The 14401-nt window shown below is 47.3% G+C and overlaps 2 protein-coding genes and 1 pseudogene across 3 annotated transcripts in view; 2 read left to right on the forward strand and 1 right to left on the reverse strand.

Annotated features, from left to right (window-relative positions):
• LOC310785048 (poliovirus receptor homolog) overlaps positions 1 to 14401 on the forward strand; it is a gene marked incomplete at both ends in the record, with an annotated part of 198686 nt that overhangs the window by 119920 nt on the left and 64365 nt on the right.
• LOC310785708 (nectin-2-like) overlaps positions 1 to 14401 on the reverse strand; it is a gene marked incomplete at both ends in the record, with an annotated part of 34033 nt that overhangs the window by 3068 nt on the left and 16564 nt on the right. The window contains one exon of the mRNA XM_083646847.1: positions 2789 to 3082. Within this exon, the coding sequence (XP_083502973.1) occupies positions 2789 to 3082 (294 nt within the window). The remainder of the gene's footprint in view (positions 1 to 2788; positions 3083 to 14401) is intronic.
• On the forward strand, positions 8082 to 9194 carry LOC310785709 (3 beta-hydroxysteroid dehydrogenase type 7 pseudogene; annotated as a pseudogene). Its single transcript has one exon. The product of its transcript is annotated as a 3 beta-hydroxysteroid dehydrogenase type 7 pseudogene (transcript).

The raw sequence follows: 14401 nt of genomic DNA on the forward strand, positions 1-14401 counted from the left end.
CCCCTTTTCTATCATCTATTTTACTCCAAACGGGTGAGTTATATAAAAAATGACCTCCTACAGTTGTTATGAAAAGGTGAAATTAGCTATATAGACCAAAACCGTGTTTCGCCCCTGACTGGAAAGATGTTTCATCCTGTTACAATGGCCATTTTAACATGGGGAGATCTGCCTACTGCCCCCGAGCCCAAGTGGCCTTACGAGGAATTACAGCTTAAACAAAGACTTCCGCTCCTTCCTGGGAAAGGGGGTGGGCTAGCCCACTGGTTACATCGTGTGTGTGTGTGTGTATTATGCATGTTTATGTATTGTATGTACATGTATGTATGTATGTATGTATGTATGTATGTATGTATGTATGTATGTATGCATGTATGCATGTATGTATGCATGTATGTTATGTATGTATTTATGCAGTATGCATTGCATAAAAACATGTATATATAGAGATGGAAAGCTAGTGTGTGTCATAAATATCAGGCAATACAGCCTGACAGCTTGATAGTTGGGCTTGGCCCAGATTCTGTGTGTGTGTGTGTGTGTGTGTGTGTGTGTGTGTGTGTGTGTGTGTGTGTGTGTGTGTGTGTGTGCGCGTGTTATTTCTGCTGTTTGAGAGGCAGTTTGATAGGGAAGATGTCTGCTCAGCCTGTTATCGTGTGTGTGTGTGAGTGTGTGTGTGTGTGTGCATGCGCGCGCTTACATATGTATTATTATATATAGCCTCATCCATATGTCCACATAACTACGGTACTCCTCATCTCAACAGAGTTTGATGGGGAGGGTGTGCACCCTGTCTTCTCTCTGTGTGTGTGTGTGTGTGTGTGTGTGTGTGTGTGTGTGTGTGTGTGTGTGTGTCAGTGTGTGTGTGTGTGTGTGTGTGTGTGTGCGTGTGTTCTTGAATTTCTATACTTATGAGGTCCAAAACTCCTCACAAGTATGATGAAAATCCCCCAAAAATGTGTGTGCATTTTGCCGCTCTTGGCTTTGGTTTAGGATTCAGATTTAATTTAAGGTTTAAGATACAAATATGGCACGTGTCACAGACACTCAATATGAAACCTCTGTCTCATTGGCTAAATAAAGACACCATTTTTCTCCCCGTTCTTTTTGGAGCTGTATGCAGGAGGCCATCTGTTCTAGAAGATATAGCTGGCAAAGAGGCACTTTCTCTAAAGCCAGTAGTGGTAAATGGCCTTTTCCTTTGCTGCCAGAAAGATCTTTAGAAGGTAGGTATCATCTATTCTACACTCAGCCTGTCAGAGGGCTGTGAATGCTGCTGTACTCATATAAAACCCATGCGGCTTTTGAGATGACTGGTCCAGAAAGTCTGAATAGAGGGAAAACCCAGAACACACTGATTAACCATGATGTGTCCTCCAGCAGCGGCTGAGGGCCAGTGTGTTTAGGCTTGTGTTTGGGAGTGATCAAAAAGAGATTTTTTCCAACAGAAGTCTGCAGAGCCCTGAAGGACGTCTGTGCTTCCCTCAGCCAACATGTCTTCAGTTAGTTCAACGTCCAGCTCTTTCCCCCATCGTTGTTTCACATCGTCTGTAGTGTCCTTCTTCACTGGTCTAACTTGCTTATAAGATGCTTCATGTTATAGGCATCAATCAATATATAACAAGTGGTGTCTCTCTTGGATTACAGTATACAGTACCTTACAACAATAATCACAGAGCTGTAAATACATGTAAAACACCTGCCCACCCACCCCAAATGTCAGACATAGATTATAAAAACTATTAAGATCCATTTTGTTTCGAATTTTGCGGGTAGAAGTAATACCAGAATAGGCCGATATGTCTATACGATGTTGTGATGCTGGTGGAAATGTACGGTCATACGTATGACCGTTGAGATATATATATATATATATATATATATATATATATATATATATATATATATATATATATATATATATATATATAGTATATATATATATATATATATATATATATATATATATCTTTCTGTATTTCCCGTGTTTCCTTGTTATATATAAAGCATTAGTCTATTCTTGAATCAACTGTGTCTCGTGCAGAATTAAAAGTATATCCTGGCTCTGATCCAATCACGGACTGCCATACATCAACCGATCCCAGATCTTTTTCTCCCCTGTTTATACATTTTTAAGTAGGGTTCCTTCTTCTTTTCTTTTTGATTGCATCTGAGGGTTAGGGTCAGATTATTATTGTTTTTGATGGATGGATTATTCACCGACTGTTTAGCCAATTAGAAGAGAGGAAGCGTTTGTGCCTATAGGTTTGTTTTGGGAGGAGGTGATCATTAATGCAGTACACTATCCTCTTGTCGTTTGACTCATCATCAAAGGATGACAGAAACAAAGACAAAACAGAAAGTCTGGCAGAGCGTTGGGATGGACTGGAGGTTTGCCAGGTTGTTTCAGTTTGAACAGATTAGCTAAGCAGGGAACTCCAGTACAAATCTACTACTGCTGCTGCTGCCGCACGCTATCTGCCATACATCAAACATCTCTGTGCGTCTGCCTCGCCCACCATGGACACCATCCAAAACAACACAGAAAGGTTCAAAAGAAACATCTGTGATGGTTTTATTGGTCGTTTGTATTCATGCCTACTGGTTCACCAAGAGGTCATCGTTACAGAGACTCTCTTTTCAGACGTCCTAATTGCCTCAGTGGTCTAAGGTGTGTATCGTGTAACTGTGTGTAACGTCTCAGTGGTCTAAGGTGCGTATCGTGTAACCGTGTGCGTTCGTGAATGTGTGTGTGTGCATGCATGCGTGCGTGGGTGTGTGTCCTTACACTCCACGGACAGCTTGACGGTGAAGGTCCACGGTCGCTCCTGGGTCCTCTGGTTGACCATGCAGATGACCTCCTTGGCGTTGTGGGCAGACGTGGGCACCAGGCGGAGCTGGCTGCGCACGGTCACGGTGCCGTCCGGCCTGGCCACCGTGCTGACGGACTCGTTGCCCCCGGCCGTGTCGAGCCACTTGATCGAGGCCTCAGGCTTGCCGTCCGCTGCCTCGCACCGGGCTACCACCACCAACCCCGAGCCGGCCTGGACCGTCACGGCGCTGGCCGAGTTCCTGGGCTTGGCTGTGGGAAGGGGAGGGGAGAAGTGTTAGGAGATGATCGTTCTCTTCCTGCATCTGAGAGAGTATAGCGTACCACAGTGAGTATTTCTCTAGGGCAACACGGACGTCTCTGCACTTCCAGTCTCACTGAGGGCAATGCTCTCTTTTTCAGGAGCGCCCTGTTCACATTCACACACACTGTCACACCTGGAAGCTGACCAGTACAACCACAGTCTGATCTGCTGGCCACTGAGCAGCTCCACTGAAGCGGTTGGGGTTAAGGGCCTTGCTCAAGGGCACCTCAATGGTGGTACTGCGGGAGGGGCATTTTCCCCAACCAGATTTATCCTGCCGGTCCCGGGGATGGAACCGACGACCTTCCGGTCACAAGCTCGCTTCTCTAACCATTAGGCCACCACTGCCCCAACATCTACAGTAGGAGTGAGGGATCGCTATCTTGCTACACTGGCTCTATGGTTACCGTCATGGATCGCTAGCTTTCTACAGTACACTGCAAAAACGTTGCTTAGGCAGCAAAGCGTGCTATTGTGCAAGTTTAGAGTTTCACCTTTGTAGCACATGTCCAGATCAACCCAGAACTTGGTCAGTACCACATGTCCAGATCAACCCAGAACTTGGTCAGTACCGCATGTCCAGATCAACCCAGAACTTGGTTAGTAGTCCAGCAGCATCGAATCTGCTTCACTCAACACAATTGAACTTCCATTCTTAATTTCCTTGTTGTCGCTTTTCATTTTCTTATAGAGTCAGAACTTTCATTCGCTTAGCTGAGTTTGAAAGAAACTGCTTTTCCCAGCTTTGTGTCTTTAATGAGCTTTTCAATTGGTCTTAAATTCAATTCCACGTAGCATTAAAAAGGTCTTAAAATGTCTTTCTGAAAGCTGCAGAGATCCTGGAACTGAAGAGCAGATTAAACAGAGAGAAGAGGGGAGACGCACCAAGCTGACAGAGAGAAGCAGACCGACAACAGGGGTACAGAGAGCTCAGACACAAGAGCAAACAGAGAGGGAGACAGAGGAGATGAAAGAGACCCAAGCAGACAGAGACTGACCATGCTGAGAGGACAGCAGAGCAGGAGTGGAGAGGAGAGGGGAGGAGGAGAGGAGAGGAGGGGGGAGAGGAGAGAAGAGGAGAGGAGATAGAGGAGGACGGGAGGAGAGGAGGATGGGAGGAGAGGAGGGGAGAGGAGAGGAGGGGAGGAGAGAGGAGAGGAGGGGGGAGAGGAGAGAGGAGAGAAGAGGAGAGGGAGAGGAGGAGGAGAGGAGAGGAGAGGAGGAGGAGAGGAGGGTAGGAGGAGAGGAGAGGAGGAGGAGAGGAGAGGAGGAGAGGAGGAGGAGAGGAGAGCAGTGGAGGAGAGGGGTTTTGTTCGATCTACGGGCTTTAACAACTCGGGTGTATCCAACCCTGATGTGTTTGGTGATGCCGCAGCCAATCGAGTCGCTGCTGCTCATCACATGATCTCAGCTATTCTGAGCAGAAAGCAATTAGAGGGCAAGTGGGAAGCCGCGGTAAGAGAACACCCCCCCCCCCCCCCCCCCCAGGTAATATCAACAAGCTGAATGGCAGAGAGTGATGAAGAGACACGGGTGAAAACACGTTTGAATAGCTTCAAACGCCTTGACTGCATGGGGTGTGTTTGGTTTATGTAGCTGAACCACTTAAATACCCCCCCTCCACCCCCCCCTCGCAAGTATTCAAAATACATCCGGTTGAATATTTGGCCAACTCTGTATAATGGCAAAGTATGGCAGTTTCCCCCTTCTCCCACTCACCTGACATGATATGACCGGATGACCGGATGTCTACTGATTCCTACTATAAATAAGGTTGAGTCACAATTTCCTGGTCTGAAAATAATCTGACTCCCAGTGGCCAGTGAAAGTCACACGGTTGTCAAACTTCAGCATTGTTTTTTTTGCCGGACCCGGAACGGATCGGTCAAGAAAACGTCTCAGAGGCTTACTGAGTGACTGACTGACTGACTGACTGTCTGTGTTGAGCACCCCCCCCCCCCGCCCGCCAAGAAACACTACCTAATTATTCCCCTTGATTGAGACCCCCTGAAAGCTTCAACAGCAAAATGTTGGGAGCTCTCTGGAAAAATCTGCAATTGGCTCTAAAAATTCAACATTGTTGTGGTGTTTACTCGCCATTAAATGCCCGGTTGTTTATGGTAAGGCCTCCTCCCACAGGTGGCGCTATTTCAAATGGTCCGCATTCTCCGCAATCCAAATGCGGTGTAGTTTAGAAAATCCCACGTACGCATGACAAGCGGTGGACTTTCTTTCTGCTTTGACATCGACACGGTAAAAAATATGGCCTAAATTATGTCAAAGAGAAAGCAAAGTTCATGACTTGCTCACTTTGGATTCACTTTTTAAAAGCTGGATCAGAACAGTGACAACGTTGGGGAGGAGACACCAGAGCACTACTCTGTGGGTAGGGGGGGGGGACCACTCGATTGCCACCCGGTATTTCGCGCACAGCCCCTGCCTCTCTTGCGCACAATTAATGAAAACAACTTGTGGTTTTAAATCGTGTAATAAGGATCCAGGAGAGAAATGACTCAAAGTCATTTCAGAAGCTTATTGCAATTATCCTCGGCTAATTAGAGTAGAGCACACATGAACGAGCTCCCCCAAAGAAGGTAAATAACGGCTGTAGTCCCAGACGTCGGAGCCTCCCGCGAGCGAGTGACGGCACCAGGCTTTTCAAGCCATGTGCGCATTCAACCAAATTAGGAAAATTAGCAAAGTCACTGAGAAAAACAAACCTGGGGCGGGCTCGTCACTGATGGAACTAAAGCACATTTCAAGCCTGTGCAAGTTGATTTTTGTACCGTAATGTTAGCAAATGGCTAACTCATGGAGAAACACATGCAAACATAATGAAAAGGTACTGCAAGGGATGCTCTGGAAATGTTCGGTAATGTTGAAGTAAATGGGCTAAAATATACACAAACTTAAACACCCTATGCTTCTTTTAACCCATTGATACCTGATGCAGCATTTGCGTGTATATCCTTCATTTGTGTGTGTATCCCTTTAAGACCATCTTAAAGGGATACACACACAAATGCTGCATCAGGTATCAATGGGTTAAAAGAAAAAACATAGGCCTACTTGGGGTGCTTTCACACGGTCGACCAGGTACCGTTCCCGAGCACACTTGTCCCCAAATTGACCCCAGTTTTTCGGAACATTTGATGAGTGTGAACGTTGTGGAACCATTCCGTTCCGCGCAATGGGGAACCTAGCTGTGACAGGATCCACTTGAAAAGGTGGTCTGGGGAGCGCTTTGGCATGCCCGCGGGCACGGAACACTTGCGAGTGTGAAAGCCAACCGTTCCGAACCTCATAGACAACACATGGGCGAGGATCAACTCCAGGCACAGTTGATGAGGCAAGTGCACTCTGTTCCGTTTCAGAGCGCAGAAGAAATGTTGTAATGTGAAAGCTGACCAGGGGGCAATCGTTCCCGGGTGCGGAACGGAACGAAAGCAATCATTCCCAGTGAGAAAGCATCCTTCTACTACTTCTGCTGCTAACATGGGGTTAGGGATAGAAATGGTTGAAAATTCAAAATTGTTTTCTCTACACATCATATTGTAAAGACAGACTCCAAACGTGAGGCCATAGTGGGTCGGAACTGTAAATCCTCAAAATCAGCTGCTTACACTATCAGAAACTACCGTAAGTAAGACACCAAATGATGCGTGGGTAACTTGACGTGTAGAGAGACAGATTTAGCAGGAGTGTGGCTCATGGCTGCTTCTCCCTCCTCCTCCTCCTCCTCCTCATCCCCCTTCTCCCTCTCTCTAAATATGTATTTATGCACTGCGGTACCCAGAAGAAGGCAGTCAAGTGATGCATTGATACTTTTTGTTTTTCTGTTGGTTTGTTTTTACTCGGCAACATACATTAGCCCAAAATCAATAAAGGTGTCTAGATTTGAAAAGAGGCAATCGTGTTGCATAATTTGGAATTCATGTTTTGCCAACTCCCCAGGTTAGGAAACATCTCTTCTCTGCGTGACACGGTGTTGCTGGATATTTCTGGCTATTGATGGTTGAAAGAATAAAATAAAATAAAATAAAACCGGCTTGGCTCTCTGCATCTAGCGCTCTTTTGATGATACATAAATATTCAAGGGGCCGCAGGAGTAGTTTTTAATTATTCTGTTGTCTGTGTGCTGTTTTGGCAACTCGTTATAGGCTGCTACTGTAGTCATGTTGGCACTGCATATACTTAAGCTGTTTTGTAATTTAAGGCCACTAGCTAAATGCCTACAATGCAAGAGAAAAGAAAAGAGAAAGCATGTCGGAGCCAAATTCACTATTGTTCGACACAGTGCTTAATTTGTAAATGATGAAGTGGTTGGTGCTCCCGCGAGACGAGTCGGCGTGGAGGGAAAATGTCCTGGAACATACCTGTGTCAAGACAACAAGTGCGCGTATGGCTCCATGATATGATGACGCTCCTCTTGAGATGAGAGAGGGGGGGCGTCAGTGACATATAGGATAGATAATCCCCCCATAGGGATTTCTACAGGAGCCATGACATTGGTGGTGATCAGGGGAGGTGGTGGGGCGAGACAACTGCTCCAGTGATAATGAACAGCAGCTGAGGATGATGTGAGTAATGACGTAGTAGCAAGGGCTCTATATACCACTACCACCGCTTAGGTGATTGGCTCAGCAGATCAGGAGAGACAGATGTCCTTAGCTGATTGGATATTGGGAAATGGAGAAGGGGCAGTTGTGATGTCACTAGTGATGTCACTCGAGCAATTGTGATGTCACCAGTGATGTCACTCGAGCAATTGTGATGTCATCAGTGATGTCACTAAGGAGTTATGCACCCTGAATGACGAGGGGCATGTACGCATGGAGTGCTCTAAACTATTGACTGTGGATATTAACACCGGTATGCAGAGGGAGACAGGAGACAGAAGCAGGATTGTAACGTTAGAGCTGTCACTGCAATATTAAGAGCAATACAATGTCTGATTCTGAAAAACAGTTGGGTCTCGTCTATTTGATCACAGGGGGCTGCGGGTTTCTCGGTCAACACCTGCTGCAAGTTCTGCTGGACAAGGAAGATAAACTAGCGGAGGTTAGAGTGTTCGACAAACACGTAGACTCCAGTCTAAATGGACACAGCACAGAGCGGGTGAAGATGCAGGTGATTCAGGGGGACATCACAGACTACCCCGTGGTGCTGGAGGCGTCCCGTGGGGCCCACGTGGTCATCCACACGGCCAGCCTGGTGGACGTTTGGCACCGCGTGCCAGAGGCCCTCATCAACGCCGTCAATGTCAAAGGAACAGAGAACGTGATCAATGCCTGTGTGGAGAATGGCATCCAGTCCCTGGTCTACACCAGCAGCATGGAGGTGATCGGTCCCAACGTCAAAGGAGACCCGTTTATCAGGGGTAACGAAGACACGCCGTACCACATTAGTCACACCATGCCCTATCCCAAGAGCAAGGCCAAGGCCGAGAGGATTGTGCTTGAGGCTAACGGCACCAAGGTGAACGGAGGGGCGAGTCTGTACACATGCTCTCTGAGGCCCACCGGGATCTACGGTGAGCAGCACCAGCTAATGAAGGACTTCTATATGATGGCCGTCCGCACGGGAGGCTGGGTCATTCGGGGTGTCCCGAGTGACACAGAACATGGGCGGGTCTATGCAGGCAACGTGGCATGGATGCATCTTTTGGCAGCCCGAGCCCTGAGGGAGGAGCCGCAGACGGTTGGAGGCCAGGCGTACTTCTGTTATGACGACTCGCCCTACAAGAGCTACGAGGACTTCAACATGCAGTTCCTGTCTGTGTTTAACTTCGGGCAGGTGCGCGTGCCGCTGCTGGTGCTCTGGTTCCTGGCCTGCCTCAACGACCTGCTGCGCTGGCTGCTGAGGCCCATGTGCAGCTTCACCCCGCTGCTCAACCGCTACACGCTGGCCATCGCCTGCACCTCCTTCACCGTGAGCTCCGACAAAGCCCTGCGCCACTTCCAGTACCGCCCCCTGTACGACTGGGACCAGTGTCGAGCCCGCACACAGAAATGGGTCGACACTTTCCCGACAAAGGGCGACAAAGACAAAAAATCCTAATGTGCAACGAAAACCTTGCTGCCTAGAGAAGCGGAACAACCCGCTGTTGGTCATGATTCCGACAAACAAGGAATGAGTCAGTACAAAATGAAAGTTCAGGCACTAACCACTCACCCCCAGCACATCTTAAGATGGCAGCCAAGGCAGTCTACTGTTTGTGTGTCAGTGCACAAGGTCTGAGTTTTATATGTTTCACGTGGATATTTTATGTCATCCGTGTCTGAATCGGTGATATGTTTTATGAACTTTATCTCTCCTTCATTCTGAGATCTTTAGCAAGTCTTTTTATTTAGATTTTATTGAACTTTAACCAGTGGGACTGTTTGAGGGATAGGCCTACCTGGATTCCAACTGCTGGTTAGCCTAGCTACCAGCCCAGTTTCCAGCTGAAACTGCAGCAGCCTAGCTAAGTGGCTAAGGCCAGGCCACAGCAGTAGCCCAGTTGTCAGACCAAACCAAGGCTTCAGCATCAGCACAGCTACCACCAAGCCCTGGCCACAGCAGCAGCTCAACAGCAGCCCAACTTCCCATCCTACAGTGTAGGGTGAGGCTCCAGCAGCAGCTCAGCTACCACCAGGCCAGGACCAGGCTCCAGCAGTAGCTCAGCTACCACCAGGCTGCCCAGGCATCCAGCAGCTGCTCACCTACCAACAGGCCAGGCCCCGGCTCCAGCAGCTATCATCAGCTACCACTACCTACCAGCTACCACCAGGCCAGGCCCAGGCATCCAGCAGCTGCTCACATACCAACAGGCCAGCCCCCGGCTCCAGCAGCAGCTCAGCTACCACCAGGCCAGGCCCCATCAGCAGCTCAGCTACCTCCAGGCCGGCCTGGCATCCAGCAGCAGGTCACCTACCAACAGGCCAGGCCCCAGCATCAGCCTGAGGCCCACTCCATCCACCCTGCTCTGCAGCCTGAGGCCCACTCCATCCACCCTGCTCTATATAACTCTATATAACTATAACTCCAAGGACTCTTAGGCCCACATACCTGGACATGCACGCACAGTCCAACCCTCTCCCCCCACCCCATCCCCCCGCCTCCACACATCCCTCAGCCTTCACCCCCCCCCCCCCCCCCGCTTTCGCACCCCCCCCCCCCTTTCTTTTTGTTGTTTGTCCGTGTTTTATGTCTGTCCCTGTTATGTTTTTATGTTCAGAGGTTGGCCCTGTTCCGGTTGAGTGAACGCTGGCGCGTTTAGCTGCCGCTGCTCTCTGGTTGCTATGGCACCCTTTGTGTTGTTTGTCTGAGTGTTTGACCCATGTGTTCTGTAAAGCGACTTTGAGTACTTGAAAAGCGCTATATAAAATAAATGTATTATTATTATTATGCTGTAGAGGTTAGTCTTCCATGATTCCATGATATGAGCCCCGTCACGGCATCAGTGACGTATAGGATAGATAATCCCCCAAGTGATGTGACACTCCTCTTGCTATGAGAGAGGGGGGCGTCAGTGCTGTATGAGATAGAAAATCCCCCCTAAGGGGATTTGCTTTCAACAGGAGTCATGACATTGGTGGTGATCTGGGGAGGGGGTGGGGTGAAGCTTTTGCTCTGGAGATGCTGGATGATTGTGGGATGCTGGCACAAGGTGAGTGATGACTGCACAAGTGTGATTTAAGCTGTGGTGATGGGGGCTTTATATAGTACCAGGAGAAGGGTATTTATGATGTCATAACTGACGTCATTCGGGCAACTGACGTCACCTTGTGATGGTGACGTCATTTAGTGACATAATTTGGGCTGAGGGGTATGACAGCATGGGGTGCTCTACCTATGCTTTTTAGTCTTCCATGATTGAAATTCAGTCCAAGACTACACATAGCTTCCTAACAGGCCAAATGACTATATGACCTTACCCCTGGTTCACACCAGGCGCTATTCAGAAGCAGCGCTTAAAGGTACATTCAGCGATGTTTTTGTGTTAAAATAAGTGTTAAACGGCTCTATATATTCTGACAGCGATCACTGAAATAGAGTGTTTGGTCAGTATAACATGGAACTCCCAACCCCCCGCTGTCCTCTATCTCTCTCCTGTAGTCCTGCATGCAGGGCGGACGTATCTCCACAACCGCAACTCGTAGAGACTCACGGACGGCGTCATTCCATTTCCCAGAAAATGTCAACTTTTCTCTGATCGGATAAAAAACTGGCGCCGACCTCAAATTATCCAATAACTCTTGGAATGACTCTTGTTATGATTTGGCGCTATATAAATATAAACTTGATTGATTGATTGAAAAATAGAACAGAAGCTGCAACTATCACTGCAGCGTAGCTTCAGCGTGGCGTGCGGGTGGTGTGAATGGTCTCGCCTGTTAACACATTCACTGCCAGCCGTTTTTTTTTTACTGTAGGTAGGTTCTGCCAGAGGGTTTTTTTGAGGATTCTGGCTCATCTTTCAAGACCCGAGGATTCTTTTCTGCTAAGATTTTGTGAACACACAATATCTCAAAAGAACTAATAGAATGTGTGCTTTCTCTGTCTAAAAGAGTTAGTTTGTAGAGTTAGTAGTTATGTAAGCATTAGCAGTTGAATACAGCATGGTTTCAGCGTCAGAAAAATTATTCAGAGATAAACGGCTTTTTGTGAAATTCGATAGAACAGTCACTTTAACCATTCATTTTTGGCATCAGTAAGACGTCAGACATCTAAACAATAGTTTTGAACAGTAATTTCCTCCATAACAGCAGGAAACCCCCCTCTGCTTCCAACTCCTCCCTCCGTGTGTGTCTTCTTGGCTGCAGCGGCCGTGTCACAAGCTCGTTGCTGCTGCTGTAACCTCGCGTCACCAGGCTCATTGCTTTGCTGCTGCTGTGCCTGTCTGCGCGGCCGCTCTTTGAGGAAGTCTGGATCGGCTCGCTCGTTTCTTGGAGTTTTGGTTGAGAGCTTTGATGAAGCTTTTGCGATTCTGGTCATATTTATGCTGCGTGTTTCAAAGTGTGTTCCACCCGTAATCTATTATGCAAATTTGCAATCCCGCACCGCCAGCAATCAGCGCGAAAACGAAAGCGTTTTCGCCAATCCATTTTCATGAGAATGGCTTCGAGGAAACTGCTTTTTGCTTGCCTTCCTCTAGTCTGGGAGAGCACTGTCGCCACTTAGTGGGTCGGTGGAATGGGTTGTAAACGTTCGGTGGCTTCAATAATTATATAAGAGATGTAAAAGGGTTAGATGCACATCCCACGGTCAAAAAAAAAAAATTCATTTTTTTGACGGAGTAATACGTCATTGGCAGTGAACCGTTGGATTTTTTTTGACAGAGTAATACGTCGTTGGCAGTGAACGTGTTAACAAGGACACCAAAATGAAACTGCCACAGCGCTGCGTAGCTTCAGCGTGGCTTCGGCGTACAGTGTGAACGAGGCCTAGTGCTCCGACTACTGGGGGACCTATAACAGTAATGTGATTATTGCATAGCATCAATATTCGGCACAAGCTCGTGCCGAAACGTACGTCCATTGATTTACTGCTGCTACTGAAGGTATTAAAAAAACCAAAAGGATTTATTTTGAGTGCTGGCTTTTCTGTCTTCTTATATTGTTTGCGCCTTGCACCGTAGCTTTTGAAACTTTTTTTTGAGAGTGCTCACTTGTCGTGACTAGTAGTCACTGACTTTTTGGACAAGTATCTAATAGAATCACATTTCGCCGTTTGGAAAGGAGGGGAAAGGAAAGAAGAGTCACCTATTGGGAGTATCACACGTCAGATCAAAAAATCACAAAGGGCCTCGAGGTCTCACATTTCAAGACTTGTTGTTTGACTCTTTTTTGACTTCTTTAATGCGTCTATTTGAGGGCAAACGTACAATGTGCACTAAAAACAAATTGTCTCGTTTAACCGCGCCACATCTGTTATCACCAACTCCACAATAAAAGGAATGGAACATGGGCTTCCTTTCTGTTTGGTGAAGGATGAGAAGAATAATTGAGCGAGGCAGCTTGTGCCGCAGCACGGTCCGTTCTTCTGGTTTGGGTGTACCTGCTGAATGACAATAGACTAGACCTTATGAAAGACCAGCAGCATAGCATTACATCTCCTCAGTCAGGAAATAGCTCATTACTTGTTTTGTTGGGGCTATCTTTTACTGCCGTTTAGCTCCTCTTAACCAAGGATGACAATAACTCTGGGGGATAATGGATCTCTTTAATTAATCCATGTTTTTACTCTTCTTTTGCTAAAATGCCGCAATACATAAACACAGGGCGCACTGGCTTGGGTGGATTTTTTGTTTTGTTTAACCTCGAGTCATCCAGGCATGGTTTGCTTACCACGTATGTATTTTTAAGCACCCCCCTGTTTCTCATTCATAGTGATACATCTTCCCACCCAGGAGCTGCCTTGTCCGACCACATAGTCCGCTGCTAGGGGGCGCCAGTGAGCATCCGACTGGAGCGGCTGGGGGCTAAGAGCCCCGCTAAAGGGCACCTTAGCAACAGATGCTGAGGAGACTACTTATTCAGAGAAGACTCAGTTATTCAGCTGTGATGCCAGCTGAGAAGCGAGCCCGTGATAGACAGATGGTTCATCCAATCACCTGCCAGGTATTCTTTTGAAAGTGCCTGCCCTTTGAAACAGTTTCCTGACGACTCGTTCGCAGATGGTTATGTGAAAACAAACCATCGTTTGGCCGTGTCAGGTTAGCAGAGTTTAGCTTCCGTCTTGCACCTATTAAATTAGCTAAAATTGACTGTTTGCTCCAGATCTCTTCTCTCAATTTTAGCTTCCGTCTCTCTTATGTCTTGTGTTTTTCATGGGTTTCAGTCTTAATAAATAGAGTACCGTAGGAACGACATATTTTTTGTAGGCTTACCCAGAAGAACACACACAAATCCCATTAACGTTTACACCTAGGAACCGGAAATACTAACATCCAGGTCTTCCAGACGCATTCCTGCTGTACTCAATGATATTCTTTCTGCCTCCGAGAAATGTTTGTAAAACTAAAACCTGCCAGTTGATCTATGGATCAGCTGATGACCCTCCAGTCTGCAGACTGTTGCTAACCTCCAGACTCCCTTCAGATTCAAACCAGTGGGGATAATTCGTCGCTCTGAGCGGCAGGAACACTAAGTGCTGGCTGGAAACCCACTAAACTCTCCAGCCCTTGAATTGCTATTGATGTCCTGCTGGCTGTGATTCGACAGTATATCCAATAAGGTGCTATATTGGCTACCAGTCATTTTCCCCTGCCAAGACGATGCGAT

This window comes from Poromitra crassiceps (assembly GCF_964638095.1).
Source record: "Poromitra crassiceps genome assembly, chromosome: 11".
Lineage (NCBI taxonomy): Eukaryota > Metazoa > Chordata > Actinopteri > Beryciformes > Melamphaidae > Poromitra > Poromitra crassiceps.